Source organism: Natrix helvetica, assembly GCF_964273705.1.
Source record: "Natrix helvetica genome assembly, chromosome: 1".
Classification (NCBI taxonomy): domain Eukaryota; kingdom Metazoa; phylum Chordata; class Lepidosauria; order Squamata; family Natricidae; genus Natrix; species Natrix helvetica.
The window spans coordinates 81,812,958-81,831,323 of NC_138548.1; the positions used below are offsets into that span (position 1 = coordinate 81,812,958).

Consider the following 18,366-nt stretch of genomic DNA (forward strand, 5'->3'; position numbering starts at 1 on the left):
TGGGATCTCTGAAATGGAAGAAAGCCAAGATACATTTGTACCCAATGTGAGTTATAGCTTTGGTGTCATTAAACAGAAAATGAGCAGAGGATACACAATCATCTAAATAAAGCATGCCCCCAAGAAAGGTGCTTTGTATTATGGATCTCAATTAGAAATAAGATGGAAAAACAATGGCTCCATAAAATTTATTGAATAACAGAGCTATTTCAGAAATGATGTGGCCATGACAGGTATGCCACTGTTAGAATGTCATCTGAACTCAGGGAGATGTGCTATATACTCCATAATGAACCAAAAAGATAATACATTTCCTTGGATTCCAATCATATTTCTCAGACAAGGATGTGAGTTTTCTGGCATTGGAGGTTTGTGGCTAATGCAAATATGTAATCTATAATTGATTTCTCCTCATCACTTCCCTCTATTTGTCTCTAATTATGAAAGTTCCAGATGGAAGAACCTCATATGATGCTTCCAATGCAATTGCAATGGATTCTATTTTCATGTTGGAAGCCCTGAGGCACTTCCGTAGTGAAAGGATTTTAGACAGTGACATCACCATTGCCTAAGGGATAGCCAGTTGGAGTCTTCTTTCATGTCCCCATTAATGAGCCCCTGAAGTGGTACCTATTTACCTTCTCATGTTTGCATGCTTTTGTACTGTTAGGTTGGCAGACGCTGGAACAAATGACAGGAGCTCATCCCACTACACAGAAGCATTTGAGCTTTGAATCCTGGCTTGCAAATTGGGAACCAAGTGGTCTAACCAGCTGGGCCACTGCGCTCCCTTACTTTAATGGAGCCTTATTGTCCTCACTTACATTTCCTTATCTATTCACCCATTATATTGAGACTGCTACTGCTGCTTCTATGAAAGCAAAATCTATCCATCAGCCAGAAGCTTTGCCTTTATCAATAAAAGGCCTGCAGAAGGCAAAGTAGAGATCAGTGCACATGCTAATGTTTCCACTAATATAAAAGCTATTCTTTTCTGACTCCCTTATATTAATAACATATATTTTGATCTTAACTGAGCTAAAAGTTCTGAATACATTGTTGAGCTGTTAGACCTGTGGTCATTGAAAGGTGTTTCTCTGACATGGAATATAATTACTAAATTAATTTCTACAAAATATACTACATTTCTACTAAATTACATCGAAAAACACTTGATTTTTTCCCTTGTGAATCTAGATGATTTAGCTGAATTCTCTGTTTAAATATCTCCTCTTCCTTGCCAACATGTTATTCTGTCCTTTAGATGATTGTAGCACTGTGCTACGTAATCCAGATGGTCATTTCTGCTCTTATAATTACCCCCATTCATATCCCAGAAACATCACCTGCTTGTGGCTCATCCAAACTCTACAAGGAAAGGTAAGATGTTCAAACCAGTAGATATATTGGGGGTTAGTCAGTAATCTCTAGATGCGATACAAAATATAGGGGAGCCATGTCTCCTTATTACTTGTAAATGTATGCATTCATATATATTCACGCAAGCATACATTTGAATGTTGTGTTCATATCTACCCTGTTTCCCCAAAAATAAGACCTCGTCAGATAATAAACCTAAACAGACTTTTGAGCGCATGCGCTAAAATAAGCCCTCCCCCAAAAATAAGACTTCCCCGAAAATATTGCAACACAGCAGCAGCCATGAGGTGATCATGCTCACCATCTCCTACACCTCAAAAATAATAAGAGCTCCCTGATAATAAGGCCAAGTGCTTATTTTGGAGGTCAAAAGAAAATAAGACCCTGTCTTATTTTTGGGAAAGCATGGTACTTTCTCAGGTGTTGATTTCCTTAGGTAGGGTGAGTAACAAAACAAGGGAAAAGGTGATTTTTAAAAAAAAATCATTTACTTTAAAGTTTATTTCAACGTTTTCTCCTTTATCTTTAAATGTTTACGTTGTCTGGAGGGTTAATCTCTAGTCAACACATTATAATTACCATTGTAACAGAATGCACTGCTTGGACTGTCAAATAATATTATCTGTGTTTTATAATAATATACAATATTTGAAAAGAGAAAAAAAGACACCCACCCACATCAAATGGGCTGTGAAGATCTTTATTAGAGCTAAGCAGAAACTTTCCCAAATCTAACTGTTGTGCATTCTTGAGGCGATGGGATGCTTCAAAACAGATTGATTTTTAATTGTATGGCATTAAAAAAAATCTTTAATTCCATCAAACTCCAATATTTTACAGTTTTAGCAATACAATGCCTATTTTTGCTTTAAAATGTGTATTAAACAAAAACACCTGCAAAAATGTGGATTCTTCCTCATCATTTCTGGGCAAGATATTTGCAAACACATTGGAATGAGAAAGAAATAACTTTTCTAAATAAGATAAACCTTTTACAGTTTTACTCCATGTCTGCTGACGAAATATACTTCAAAGTATCAAGAAGCAGGAGGTCATTTGCCTATCTTTTTCAGATGTCCTTAACACAAAATGCATACTAAAAAAAGGAACTGTGACAGAAAGTTAAGAAAGAAAAACATATTGAATCATCTTTCTCCAACTTGACAAGTTCACCAAACAACTATAATTTCCAAAAATTAGAGGGTGATGGGTTGGGAAAGGCTAATATATTCTAAATTAAGAAGTATGTTGCATTCATCCAATTTCCATTTCTATGCTTGGGCTGGTGTCTTTTGCTTACACAGTTTTGCATATGAAGTTAATAAATCTTCATTGTGTTTCTTGTGTCAGTAATGTGAACCATTCAGGAGGCCATTTCTCAGATTTAACAAGACCTGCTTGAGAAATGTGTGAATTAGAGCTAAGTCAAATTCCATTGCTAGCATGGAAATGTTTGAGAATATGTTCAAAGCTTTTAGTGTAACAGCTGACTAATTCCAAACATTCCCATAATCAGAACAACTGGTGGAAAGGATCAAACAAGGAACATGCATTTCTTTTTAAAAAAAAAACCACTAGAAGATAAAATCTATTGCTCAGCGGTCTTATTTGCTCATTCTCCTATTTGCTTTCTTGATGTTGAATTATCTGATATATCAGAATTCCGTGAAAACCATAGTCATTGGCAAAGTGATATGCACAATGATATGCTTTATAATGCCTTGGCAAGATCAGACTTGGAATATTGCACAATATACAATTTTTATATTGTATAAAAATATGTTGTGACTCTAGAAAGTGTGCAGAGAAGACCAACAAAGATTTGTAGGGGAATGGAGGCTAAAACATACAAAGAATAATTGCAGGAATTGAATATGTCTAGTTAAATGGGGGAAAAAACTAGGGGTAACATGATGGCAGTATTTGAATATCTAAGGGGCTGCTACAAGGTATGGTTAACCTATTTTCCAAAGCTCCAGAAGGTAAAACAAGAAGCAATGGGTGGAAATTAATCAAGGAGAGAAGCAATCTAGAAATAAGGAGAAATTTTCTGATTGGGAAAACAATTAATCAGTGGAACTACTTGCCTCCAGAAGTTGTGGCTGCTCCAATACTGGACATTTTAAAGAAGAGATTGGACAACCATTTGTCTGAAATGGTATATGGTTTCCTTCCTGAGCAGGGGGTTGGACTAGAAGATCTCCAAGGTATCTTCAACTCTGTTATTCTGTGTACGGAACCATTTTCATTATGATTGCTGATTTTGCTGTAATTTTTGCAGTGAATAATATCTAACGCGTAGCATCTTCTTAAATGAATCTTATAAAAGAAATGGGAAGGTTCAGTTAAAATATTTCTATTTCAGCCCTATGTATAACCAACCACTAATATACTAGATAGAAACTAGCTGACAGCGGAGCAACACTCAAAAGAGTATGTTGTAATTAGAAATAAGCAATATTCTTTTATGCCCAGAATATAAAATAAAACAGAGAACTGTGGTTAAATGCAGATTAAAAGTGGAAGAGCCTTTAGAAAATAAATTTTTAAATAGAAAAGTTAGATAACTGAAGTGTAGAATTAATTATCAAACATATTAGTTCCATCATGTTCAGCATTTCTGTATCAATCAGTTCATAATTCTGATGCAGAATAAAACATATTATATACAAAAAAAAAACCTCTATAGGTATCTATAGGTATCTGTGGTGACATTCAGCTATACAAGACAAGCATTTTTGTTTTCTTCCCAGCCTCCTTGTTTGCTATATTAATTAAGGTACAGTCAACGTATGAAGATACATTTTACCAAAATCAAGATACACTTAATAAGAAAGATTTAAATAACTTAAAGCTGCTTATTTTTCTTATTCTGCTTTAGGTCTCCCTGAGTTTTCACATTCTCGATCTCCAGAGTTCTCCAAACTGTTCCTCTGATTACATCCGAATTTATGATGGAAGCAGTAGAAAAGATCAGATTCTCATTGACAAGTATTGCGAGGCAGGGCAATTACCTGCTGTGGTGGCTTCTGGGAACACAATGCTTATAGAATTTGTAAGTGATGAAGATGAGACTGCAACAGGGTTTATGGCCTCCTACACACAAGGTATGAATGGTATTCAAGTCTCACTACCAGTTTCTTGTGAAATGACAAAGCAGATACACACAAAATAAATCATTTGCAATGGTTACATGTATCTGCAACATCAGTTAATTTTATACCTTCCATTGGAGAATCTCATTAAATGCTCTAAATCAGGGGTGTCCAAACTTGGCAACTTTAAGACTTGTGGACTTCAACTCCCAGAATTCCCCAGCCAGCTCTCAGAATTCTGGGAGTTGAAGTCCACAAGTCTTAAAGTTGCCAAGTTTGGACACCCCTGCTCTAAATGCAACTTTATGATTCATCAAACTGTATGACTTCTAATTTGGTGCTTATCTGAGAACCAGTTTCAATTCCAGTTTATGCAATTCCAGTAAATTCTGGTTCCATTGAGATCAAAGTAGCCCAGTACCTTCCACTTTATCATCCTAGGGATGATAGGCCTTGGATGAAGTTATCTGCTTTGTCCTTTGTCATATATTTCTGAGCTAAAAATTGTCACAGGATTTCAGACTTTGTCTGCCAATCGTAAAGCACGTTATAGATCAATAATTGGCAGATATTTCACATGTCAGCAGCCACCTTCTCTTTCACTCTTGGCTTCTTTGATCTCATATTTCTACACTAACAAGAAAAAAGAAAAGAAAAAGGAATAACAATTCCCAATTCTTTACAATGATTATTTTGCAAAGTCTTGCATTGCTGCTTAGAGTCTCAAGAAACACACAACTAAAAAAAAGAAAGAGAAGACCAAGAAGAAAAGAAAATCTTTTTAAAATGTGTAGGTAATAAGATCACTCATTTTATTATTTTGTTCGATTTTGTTTTATTTTGTTTTTTATTTTGTTTTTTTATTTTATTTTATGTTATTATTTACATTAAGTTTTCTTTTTCTTAACCATAGTAAAGTGTGGAGGAACGTTAACTAATACTTCGGGAGCCATTACTACTCCAAACTTTCCTAAAAAATACCCTCCAAATCAAGCTTGCCTATGGATTATCAGTGCCCCTCCAGGAAACAAGGTAAGATACAATGGTTCAAGGGACGGCGGAAGATCAAAAAAGGGAAGATGGTGGCTGTGACTGTATGTTAACCTCTTGAGGTGTTCCAGACAAAAAGCACAATCAGTGCCAGCTCTATTGAAAGATTACATCAACATTTGCAACATTTACATCAATTACATCAACATTTGCAACATTTCCTTTCTTTTTACTCTCCATAAAATTAGGGAGAGTCCCCTTTGAAATGTTTTACATGCCTCTGCCCTTCTGTGGACTGAGACATCTTTTATATGCTGATTGCCCAGTCTGTGAGTTTTCCTTCTGTCTCCCAATGTTATTCCCATACACTATGTGATTGAAGCTCTATGCCTTTTTTATATATGTCACAATATATGCCAAAAGAAGCAGGGCTTCCTTTATGCAGTTATTAACACTATTTTGAGGTTTTTTTTTGGCCCCTCCTGCATGGGCCTCTGAACAGAGATTACATTTAGAGAAACAGAACTGGGTGCAGCTTGCAACTTTTTTTTAGAAATATGTAGTGTCATGATGGTGACATGAGCCGCTGGTTAAGCATAGCAATAACAAGGGAATGGTTCATAATTAGCCCAAAACATCCTTCTTAACTTACCCTTGAAAGCAACAGACATCCTCCAAATCAAAGATATGTTATTTCCACCATCACTTCCCAATGCAGGCTGGCTAAGATTCATAGCAGTTGTAATAGGACACTATCTGAAAGGTGATCAAGTTGGACTCTTTGGGCAAAACAATATTAATGATGTGCAAGATTGAGACAAGTAAGTGTGATTGGATTATGAAGAGTTGTTTGTTAGATATTAGCATATATCATAGTAAGTCTCCCCTCTGGTCCGCTGCTACAGCGGGAAACAGGTATCGTTCTGATTGGTCGAGGGGCGTACCCGATCCTATAAAAGGGGAACCCTCCGACCACAGAGCAAGCTGGATCACTACTATTACTAATAAAGAGCTGTTAAGTCACTTCGTGTCCGCAGTCTGTCTCTCGTTGCCCAGATCTAACATTGGCGACGAGGATGGGATTGAGAGGCAGATAGGACGAAGAACGCTACCTCCAGAATCTCCGGATTTGATCCAGCCCAGGAATTCGGCAGAAATTCCGGCAGCCATCTCAGATCACCGCAGCGCGGCAAATTCAAACAGAGAAGATGGCGATGCATGCTCCCCCCGCTCCTTTCGACCCAGCAAACGACGAATGGGAAGCCTTCATGATTCGTTTCGAGTGTTTCCTCGAAGCGAACGAATACACGGGGATCACCGACGCGAGGAAGAAAAACATCTTCCTCGGCTACTGCGGAAAGGAAGTCTTCAATACGGCCAGAGACCTCACCGCGCCTACTCCAATACAGGCAGTATCGTGGACGGCGTTGCAACAGGCTCTGCAAACTCATTACGCGCCAAAACCTTCCCGCCATGTCTGCCGCAAGGAATTCAACACGAGGAACCAGAAGGCGGGAGAATCCATAAATCAATATGTTGCAGCCCTACGAAAAGCAGCAACTCACTGCGAGTTCAGGGATCTGGACGAGCACATTTTAGCGCAGCTCATCTGTGGGTTAAGAGACATTTCGCTACAAAAGAAGCTGTTGGCAAACCCGAATTTAACCCTACAGATAGCGCTAAACGAAGCAAGAGCGTCAGAGTCAGCGGAGAAATCATCGGTGACCATACAACGAGGGGCCAACGTAAACCAGCCAGCACCAAGACAAACCAGAGTACACTACGAGGACACAAGCCCCGACTACGAGAATCCCGAGTTCGAGGACAGTCACCTGATGCAGAGCAGTCACTTGAGGCCTGGGGGGAGACCCGGATTCCGTTTGCCACCCTGCGCAAGCTGCGGAGGGAATCACCCCAGGTCTACTTGTAGGTTCAGGAACGTTGTTTGTTCGCATTGCAACAAACTTGGGCACATCGCACGAGTGTGCCAGAGCGGAGTCCCTGCCACAAGGCAGCCACCCATGTACCGCCAACAGAAGCCCAACCCAGGGGCTTGGCGAAATCAAAAAGGGCGCCCAGAGAGAAATCCACAAGTGTTTACCCAGAGAGAAAATTTCCAAAGAGCTGAACGAGCGTATCCCCAGAGAGATTACTCACAAGGAGCTGAGCGAACGTATCCCCAGAGAGAATACACACAAAGAGCTGAAAGAGCGTTCTATCAAGACGCTCAACGAGAGTATTTTCAGGATGTAGACGATGAGATAGAGTTGACCCAGAGAGAGGAGTTGCGAACGTATCTCACCACAATACATCAGGTCCGCCCTAAGCGGCCAAAAAGGCTGAGAGTCACAGTCCTCTTGGAGGGCTCACCCTGTGAGCTAGAAGTTGACACAGGATCGACCCTGATGATTATTTCATGGCCATCCATGAAACAGGCTATCCCTAACCTCAGAAAGAGCCAACTACGCGCTCCAGACGTCCTGCTAGGAGACTACCAGGGGAACCAAGTCCCCATCGTGGGCCAAGGCACATTCCACATCCGTTTCAAGGACATCGAAGCCCAGCTGCCCGTGACCATAGCCAGCGCGCCATTGCAGAACCTTCTGGGGCTTGATTGGTTTGAAGCCCTGGGGTTAGAAGTCACCGGAATCAACGCCGTGAGAAACAGCAGCGCTGAACAGATTTTTAAGGAATTCGAGGATGTGTTCAGCCCCGGTCTTGGTAAGTATGTGGGTAAACCAATATCATTCAATTTAGACCCCAAGGTGGCACCAATCTGACTTAAACTGAGACGAGTGCCCTTTGCACTCCGCCCAAAAATAGATAAGGAAATAGATAAGTTAGTGGAGCAAGGAATCCTTGAGCCGGTAGATCACGCGTGCTGGGAAACACCCATCGTGACCCCAGTCAAACCAGACGGATCAGTCCGCATCTGCGCGGACTATAAATGCACAATTAATGTCGCGCTACAACAGAGCGCATATCCTGTGCCTGTAGTACAGCACTTATTGCATTCGTTGGGGCCAGGAAAGGTATTTGCTAAGTTAGACATGGCACAAGCTTACCAGCAACTGCCAGTTGATAGCGCCACAGCGGAGGCCCAGACTATAGTGACGCATAGAATAATAATAATAATAATATATTTATTTCTTAGCCGCACCCTCTCCCGAAGGACTCGGGGCGGCGTACAACGAAACATACGAAATAAATATGTAAACAAAACAAACATATAACAAAGACATACACTGAAACATACACAAGGAGGAGGTCGATTGATAAAACAATTAAAATACAGTATTTAAAACCCCTAGAAATTAAATATAATTAAAATACCCAGTTAAAAACCCGTCAGGAGCGATATGGTTAGATCAGAGTTGAGCCAGGCCAGCTGCTTGAAATAGGTGGGTCTTCAGCTTAATACGGAAGGAGCGGAGGTCAGAGGTATTCCTAATATCCGGAGGGAGGTCATTCCACAGGGCTGGGCCCGCCACAGAGAAGGCTCTACTCCTAGGTGCCGCCCCACGACATTGTCTAGCGGACGGCACCTGGAGGAGCCCCTCTCTGTGCGAGCGAATTGGTCGCAGGGATGTATGGGGCAGAATACGATTCCACAAGTAACTAGGTCCTAAGCCATGGAGCGCTTTAAAGATAGTTATCAAAACCTTGAAACGCACCCGATAGACCACAGGAAGCCAGTGCAGCTCGCGCAGGAACGGTGTCACATGGGAGTACCTAGTACTCCCCATAATCACCCGCGCGGCTGCGTTCTGGACCAACTGCAGCCTCCGGGTGCATTTCAAGGGAAGCCCCATGTAGAGAGCGTTACAGTAGTCCAAGCGAGACGTCACCAGCGCATGAGTGACTGTGCGCAAGGCATCCCGGTCCAGTAGGGGGCGCAATTGGCGCACCAGGCGAACCTGGTGGAACGCCCCCCTTGCCACGGCTGTCACATGGTCATCCATGGACAGCCGGGCATCCAGAAGGACGCCCAAATTGCGCGCCCGCTCCACGGGGGCAAGATGAATGCCCCCAATGGCCAATGATGGGATTAATTGGCTGAACCGAGGGGCTGGTACCCACAGCCACTCCGTCTTGGAAGGGTTGAGCTTGAGTCGGTTGTCATCCATCCAGATCCGTACGGCTTCCACACACCGGGACATCACTTCGATGGCCTTGTTGGGGTGGTTCGGGGTGGAAAAGTACAGCTGAGTATCATCAGCGTACAGATGGTATCCCACCCCGAAACCACGGATGATCTCACCCAGCGGCTTCATATATGTGTTGAACAGGAGTGGCGAGAGGACCGACCCCTGTGGCACCCCACAAGTAAGGGGGCGTAGGGTCGACCTCTCCTCTCCTGCCAACACACGCTGCGTCTGGCCAGAAAGGTAGGAGCCGAACCACCGCAAAACGGTGCCCCGGACCCCCAACCCCTCCAGCCAGCGCAGCAGGATACCATGGTCGATGGTATCAAAAGCCGCCGAGAGGTCTAATAGGACCAGGATAGAGGAACAACCTCTGTCTCTGGCCCTCCTAGAGGAGCATTCAAATGCAACCGGCTACAATTCGGTGTGAGTATTGCCTCAGGATTGTTCCAGAGCGTCATGGAACGACTTTTGCAAGGGATACCGGGAGTCGTGCCCTATTTTGATGACATCTTGGTGTCCGCTGCAAACGAGGAGCAATTAAATAAAAGAGTCAGAACTGTTTTGGCCAGAATCAGAGAAAAGGGTCTCCGCCTTAAAAAGGAAAAATGCCAAATTAACGTGCCTAGCGTAGAATTCCTGGGTTATAGAATCGATGGTCAGGGAATACACCCCACTTCAAAGAAAATTAAGGCGATCCAGGACACCCCCACACCACGAAACCAGACCGAGTTGCAGGCCTTCCTCGGATTACTTAACTTCTACAGCGTTTTTCTGAGGCAGAAGGCGACCGTTGCTGAGCCACTACACCGTCTACTCCAGAGGAACGCACCATGGAAATGGGGACGATCCGAAGGTGCAGCTTTCGCCGGGGTAAAGCGCCTGCTCACCACTGACTCACTGCTTGTCCAATACAGCCAGACCCTACCGCTGGTATTGACCTGCGACGCATCACCCTTCGGAGTTGGAGCAGTCCTCAGCCACAGGATGCCCGACGGAAAAGAAGCACCCATCGCTTTCTACTCCAGAACTCTTTCATCGGCCGAAAGGAATTACAGCCAAATGGACAGGGAAGCGCTGGCTGCTGTAGCTGGAGTAAAGCGTTTCCACGAATACCTCTACGGCCGTGATTTTGAACTAATTACAGATCACAAACCGTTGTTGGGACTTTTGGCGGGAAACCGCCCCACCCCGGTCTCCCTTTCTCCACGCATGACCAGGTGGACTGTTTTCCTGGCTGCGTATTCATACAAATTGATTCATCGACCGGGCTCCACTCTCGGACACGCAGATGCACTCAGCCGTTGCCCATTACCTGACATTCTGCCAGACCCCACTCCAGAAGTACCGGTATTGCTCATTGACTGTTTGGACTCTGGACCGGTTTCTTCATACGACGTTGCAAGGTTCTCCTCTAAAGACAATGTAATAAAGCAAGTTCAAACTTGGGTTTGGAGGGGGTGGCCGAAGGGAAACGTGGGCCCGGAATTCAAAATGTTTTGGGCAAAATGGGACGAACTCTCAGTGTTACAAGGTTGTTTATTGTGGGGGGATCGAGTTGTTATTCCGTATGTTTTACGTAGGAATGTATTAGAGGCTTTACATATGGGTCATCCGGGGATTGTTAGAATGAAGGCGTTAGCAAGAAGTTACGTTTGGTGGCCAAACATGGACAAAGAAATAGAGGAGTGGGTGGCCACTTGCGACCCATGCCAGGAATCGAGACCAGCACCCCCGGAAGCGCCCGCCACAGAATGGGAAAAACCTAAAGCACCCTGGTCGCGAATACACATCGACTTCGCAGGGCCATTCCAAGGTCAGATTTTCCTTATAGTTGTGGATGCATACTCAAAATGGCTAGATGTAGTCCTAATGACTTCAACCACGGCAGAGGCAGTCATTAAGGTTCTACGGCGACTTTTCGCCACTCATGGCCTGACCGACCTCCTAGTCTCCGATAACGGGCCCCAATTCACGGCCATGCAGTTCGAAACGTTTTTAGCAGGTCAGGGAATTCGGCATGCCCTCGTCACGCCATTCCATCCGGCATCAAACGGACAGGCGGAGAGAATGGTGCGATTCGCAAAAGAGGCCCTCGCTAGGATGGGTCCAGGTGATTGGCAAACACGCATTGACCATTACCTCCTAATTCAGCATATTACCCCCAAGCGCAACGACGGGTAGGAGTCCCGCTGAACTACTCATGGGCCGCTGTCTACGGTCTCACCTGGACCGTCTGCACCCAAATTACTCTGCCACAGCTCCCCCAGACTCCACAAGCAAAATTCGGTCTTTCAGCATAGGGGATTCAGTATACACCCACAACTATGCAGGGGGAACATTGTGGATGCCGGCAAAGGTCATTGGCATCACGGGTCCACGATCGTATCTGCTGGAATTAGAAGATGGGCGGAACTGGAAAAGGCACATCGATCAACTTCGGGGGCGTCTAGCACACTCAGACCTTCGAAACGAAGACGATATTTTCCAGCCTACAGAAAGTCAGCCATGCGAGAGCCCCATCATAGAAAACTACGACACCTGCGATCCAAGCTTGGAACAAGAGAAAACGCACGAAGCAGAGCAAACCCCAGACAACGTAACCGAGAAGACTCCAGAACGCCCTAGCAATGAAGGCACAAAACCTCCCGAACGTGAAACAGGAAAAGCACCCGATCCTGCAACCACTTCTAACCAACCCGAACTACGACGCTCCTCCCGAGCAAGACAAACACCCACCTACCTAAAAGACTATGTTACCTACCGCAACGTTCCATCTAGGAGGGGAGGGGTGTTAGATATTAGCATATATCATAGTAAGTCTCCCCTCTGGTCCGCTGCTACAGCGGGAAACAGGTATCGTTCTGATTGGTCGAGGGGCATACCCGATCCCTATAAAAGGGGAACCCTCCGACCACAGAACAAGCTGGATCACTACTATTACTAATAAAGAGCTGTTAAGTCACTTCGTGTCCGCAGTCTGTCTCTCGTTGCCCAGATCTAACATTGTTAGAAAAAGAATCATAAATGGGTGGGTGGAAAATTGAGTGGTATTGCCATTAGAGATTACAGATTAACAGAGTTGGGAGGCACCTTATAGTTTATCTAGCCCAGCCCCCTGCCCAAACAGACCTTACACCATTTCTGACAGATGGCAGTCCAGTCTCTTCTTGAAAGCTTCCAGTGATGAAGCTCCCACAACCTCCTAAGGCAAGCTGTTCCATTGGTTGGTTGTTCTTACTGTCAGAAAATTTCTCCTTATTTCCAGGTTGAATCTCCTTGTTCAGTTTCATCCATTATTCCTTGTCCGGCCTTCAGGTGCTTTGGAAAATAGATAGCAATAAATATGGTAATAACATAGTAATAACCACACTCAAAGTGTAGTTCTCAATAGAACTGCATCTATATGGAGGGAAGTATGCAGTGGGGTGTCCCAAGGCTCTGTTTAAGACCCAGTACTCTTAAATATCTTCATCAATTATTTAGATAAAGGGATAGATGAGGAACTCATCAACTTTGCAGATGACACCAAGCTGGCAGGAATAACCAATACTCCAGAAGACAGGCCTAACATACAGAAGGATCTTGATAGACATGAACATTGGACCCTATCTAACAAAATGAAATTCAATGGTGAAAAAAGTAAGGCTCTACATTTAGGCAAGAAAAACCAAACACACAGGTATGGTATAGGTGGTACTTGTCTTAATAGTAGTAATTGTGAGTGGGGTTTTGGAGTACTAGTGGCCAATCATTTAAATATGAATCAGTAGTGTGCTTCAGATGCCAAAATAGCCAAAGCTTCATTGACAGAGGGATAGAATAAAATTAATGGTTGCCACAATGTTAAAAAGATGTTGGAACTCTGGAAAGAGTGCAGAGAAGAGCAACAAAATGATTAGGGAACTGAAGGCTAAAACATAATAAAGAATGGTTGCTGGATTTAGGTATGTCTAATTTAATGAAAAGAAGTACTTGAGGTGACATAATAGCAGTGTTCCAAACCTAAGGGGCTGCCACAAAGAAGAGAGAGTCAACCAATTCTCCAAAGCACCCGAAGGCAGGACAAGATGCAATGAATGGAAATTAATCAAGGAAAGAAGCAACTTAGAACTAAGGAAAAAAGTCCTGAAAATTAGAACAATTAATAAATGGAACAACTTGCCTCCAGAAGTTGTGATTGCTCCAACACTGTTGGAACAAGTTTTTAAGAAGAGATTAGACAACCATTTGGACTTCCTGCCTGAGCACGGGGTTGGATCTCCAAGGTCCCTTCGAACTCTGTCATTCTGTTATCCTGTTAAGTACCAGTGTTGATTCTGGCAACTGCCTGACAAGTCCTCTGAAGTTTTATTGGGAAGATTTAAGAATAGGCTTGCCATTTTGTCCTTTCTGGGACTGAGTGAGAATGATGGGCTCAAGGTCACCCAGCCAGCTTTGTGCCTCAGGGAGGAATAGAAGTTATGGTGTCCTGGTTTCTTCCTGATAACGTAATCACTACATCAAGATGGTTCTACCAGCATCATATAGAAAAAATATTAATGTATAGTTGTAGAAAATGTAGTATCAGTTATGAAATATATTTATAGTCAAACCTGAACAGTTTTAAAGAATTTTATATCATCAAATTTTCCATATTGCAATCATGTTCCCATTTTAAGTCTTCTTCAATATTTTTTAGTCTTTCAAAACAGCCTGTTATGATAGATATAGAAATACAGAGTAATGTTCAATATATATTTCTTTGACTTTAAATGAAGTAGATTTGAAGCATTTTTAAAATATTGTTAATATTCTTCAGTGTTAATTTGTCATGAGTTTAAGAAGAAAGTATTATAATCATTTCATTTAAAAACAACTCAGCATTTGCAATCATTTTTTTCCAGGGTATGCTCAGCAGAAATAAGTCTTTTTATTAATACTCAAGTCAATAATAGTATAAAGCCGTTTGATCTTAACTTCTTGTAACTGATCCTATTTAACCATGGCAAATGATAAATTATGAGAGAAAAGGGAAAGGATCAAAGGCCAGAATCTCTATTCATTTTTATAAATCTTGGTAAATTTGGATTTATGATAGTAAATTGCATTTTTACTCTGAGATATTGAGAGTGCAATATTAACACATCTGACCATATTTTAAGCTCCAAATAGCATGAATTGTTTAAATTGAAAAAAAAAATCAAAACATTTCAGATTAACTGACATCATACATTTCCTTATATGGTTTATGTAATCTTAGTCACCATAATTATGCATTAAAAAGCATTTTTCCAATATGTAAACCCAAGTAGGAGATAAGGGGATTTTAAGTAGATATAAAAATTAGGAAAAAGCTGTCATTTTAATTGCAGCTATTCTGCCAAGCGTAGATAAGAAATCATGTTGTCATGACTTCAGTTCTATCTCAATGTTTTGAAAGAGAATCATAATTACATTTTTAATTGATGCCAGTCTTTTGCTCTTAACTAACTAAATCTGCCCTTCTAGTGTAAATCCAGAAGATTCTTGGTAGCAATTTTTGTGATTATTTACTACTAATGATAAAAATAGCCAATGGTTTATCAAAATTGTCTTTAGTCTTGCTATTGCATGACCTTTATTATATTCCAATTAGAGAACTCCTACATCTCTAGTAGGATTCTGAAGAGAAAGTATCATAGAATATGCAAATTATTAAAGAATATTCTACTTCATATCAAAACCTTGGATGTTATTTTTTCTCCAGTCAGTGGTAACATTACAAGGAGATCAACAAAAGAAACTGGGTATGAGAACTCTGAACAGTATTTGAAATGGGCACTTTGCAGTGTATCTTAGAGCAAGTAAAATATTTGAAGAATTGATGTACCTGGGCTTCTGTGTATATCAGTTCATACACATTCTTCTCTGGTAAATGTCTATGGAGATTCTCTGTCATCCAGCTGAAGAAGCTTCTTGGATGAGAAGCAATATGTCTTCAAAGAAAAAACCAGAAACTCCAGTTACCTCTTGAAAAAGCACCTTTGGGGCTTCTCTTGTAATAGCAGTGACACAAGCATGCATGCACATGTACGCATAACGAGGAGCAGCATGTAAAACAACAGGTTATTCCCAAATAATTTATGGGTTTTGTACAGTATGCTAAATCATAAGCCATAGGTTGTTGTTGTTTTTTTTAAAAAAAGCCATGATGGCTCATTTCACATAACTGATTTATTAAAAGATTGAATCCAAATCCTGATTCTCATTGTTTAAATTTATACTGGGATGCTGAATTTAGATTAAATGTTATGTTATACACAGCATACACACACACACACAAAAAGTGTACCTTTTTCTGGATTCCTCAGATATCTTTGACCATGACCTCTTTTGAACTGGAAAACATGGATGGCTGCAGATACGACAGACTTGTGCTTTATGATGGCAGTCAAAGCAGTTCTTCGCTTATTGGCACTTTCTGTGGAAAAATGGAAGTTCCTCCTTATACTTCTACTGGAAACTTTCTTCGTCTAGAGTTTTACACGGACTTTGCTTTTCAGCTTTCTGGATTCAAGATGGACTATTCAATTAAATAAAACATCTAGAATTTCTGAACATCAGTGTGTGGGGTGTGTTATGAAAAATTATCAAATACTGTATGCTACATAATTAGCTTAATAAATAATTGAATTACTTATGTAATCAGAACTTTTGTTCTATTCTGTGCTTGCAAAACATTAGAGATTAAATGGCTGAATAGATAACATTAATTTAAAACAATTTCAAGAGTTTATTTATGCAAAGCTTATTAAAAGAAAGACCACACATTTTATTATATTTAACTTGTGAAATTGATCAACACAAGAAATGGTGATAGCTCCTAATTTGAATAGCTTTAAAAGTATTTGAATAAAGTCATGGACAGCAAATCTTTCAAGGGTTATTTATCTCAAGACTCAGTATTGCTACTCGGCTGAAGACTGCATGTCCACAAAACCATTTTCAGGGGGGAAATGGCAGGAGAGCATGACTTCATCTCCTTCTGGTGGACATCCTGGAATTTCAATTCCATAGAAAGCCATGGCTTGACAGTTCTGATTTTTTGTAGGCATTGACACATGGTAAAATTTGACTATCTTTTCCAGGCCTTTGTGGCTACTCTATCAAGTGAGAGTCTATGGCACATTTCTAGATTGCCTATTGCTTTACTGTTGATGGTTGATCCTAAAAAGCAGAGGCTTTCAACTGCTAGAAGGATAGAAAGGGGGGATGGGAAAAAGAGAGAGAGGGAAGGAGGAAGAGTGAGAACAAACTTTTCTTCCTGCCTTCTCTAACCTTGTTTCTTTTCATCTCTCTGTCTCCTGTACCCCTTAGTGCCTGATACGTCATTCCCAAAGCTGCCCTCAACAGAACCTGTCCATCACTCTCCCACTATTTTGCTCTATCCCTTTGCATAGTAAAAGACATTTATCCCTGGATGGAAAAATAATTTTTAAAAATTGTCTTTCTTCAAGAATCTCTACCAGTCTACTTCAATCTAGCAGACTGGGCATACTGCAGATCCTGTCAGCCAAAGTATGTTGACTGGTGGGAAGTAGAAGACAGACCTTCTCTGTTATGTGGCATATTCTCTCCTGAGGAATTAGAATGGCCCCTAACCTTGTTAGTCTTCCATAAAACTTTAATAATCTGGCTGGGTACCCAGCTCTGGGGCACTGAATATGTTAAGGGCCTAATTTCTTCGCTTTACTATTGGTTGGCTAATGATCTTGGATGCTGTATGTATTTTTTCTTTTGGATGTTTTGAATTGTTTTATACTTTTAGAATTGTAAGCTGTCAAGAGTCACTTGACTAAAATGAGCAGCTATAGAAAATGAATGAATGAATATTAGGAGAAAAAATGGAAATTTTTCACATGAGTGAAAGCATATTTCGTTGCATGTAAGAAATAATTTAGCCAAAGTTTTAGACAGAGCATTCAAATCTGATTATGTGGAATAGTTTTAAAGTCTTTCATTTGCACTGATAATTCATTTTAATAAATTATTTATTTATGTATTTAAATTTCATACTTCTTAACCACCAATCTTCCCCAGAGCCTGGCTATGGGTGGTGTACATTTAAGCAATAAAACTAAGTATTATAAAACAGAATAATTTAAGATTACAAAAATTAAAAATATAAAGCAACATTATAACATTTCAAAAGACGGAGAGTTCCAAGATAAGAAAGTAAGTAGTTGTTGATACATACAGTGTATATGGGGATTCTCATGAGCCCAACCACCCCCATCGCAAAGTTACATAGCCATGTTTTCACCCCATTTGCAGAATTATCAGAAATATAAAGTTATAAATCTGGGATTGCACTTTCTTTCCAACACTGAAGAATAATATTTTAAAATATTATTTAGAGCAACAAAGATGATTAGGGGACTGGAGACTAAAACATATGAAGAACGGTTGCAGGAACTGGGTATGTCTAGTTTAATAGAAAGAAGGACTAGGGGAGACAAGATAGCAGTGTTCCAATATCTCAGGGGTTGCCACAAAGAAGAGGGAGTCAAACTATTCTCCAAAGAACTTGAGGGCAGAACAAGAAGCAATGGGTGGAAACTAATCAAGGAGAAAAGCAACTTAGAACTGAGGAGAAATTTCTTGACAGTTAGAACAATTAATCAGTGGAACAGCTTGCCTCCAGAAGTTGTGAATGCCCCAACACTGGAAGTCTTTAAGAAGATGTTGGATAGCCATTTGTCTGAAACGGTATAGGGTTTCCTGCCTAGGCAGGA

General features: G+C 41.1%; 1 protein-coding gene across 1 annotated transcript in view; it reads left to right on the forward strand.

Annotated features, from left to right (window-relative positions):
* Nucleotides 1–16,433, forward strand: part of LOC309384709 (astacin-like metalloendopeptidase) — a 35,962-nt gene extending 19,529 nt beyond the window's left edge. The window contains exons 8-11 of the mRNA XM_081938450.1: nucleotides 1,265–1,380; nucleotides 4,262–4,487; nucleotides 5,389–5,507; nucleotides 15,943–16,433. Coding sequence (XP_081794576.1) covers nucleotides 1,265–1,380; nucleotides 4,262–4,487; nucleotides 5,389–5,507; nucleotides 15,943–16,170 — 689 coding nt within the window. The 3' untranslated portion in view covers nucleotides 16,171–16,433. The remainder of the gene's footprint in view (nucleotides 1–1,264; nucleotides 1,381–4,261; nucleotides 4,488–5,388; nucleotides 5,508–15,942) is intronic.
* Nucleotides 16,434–18,366: the final 1,933 nt, after the last annotated feature.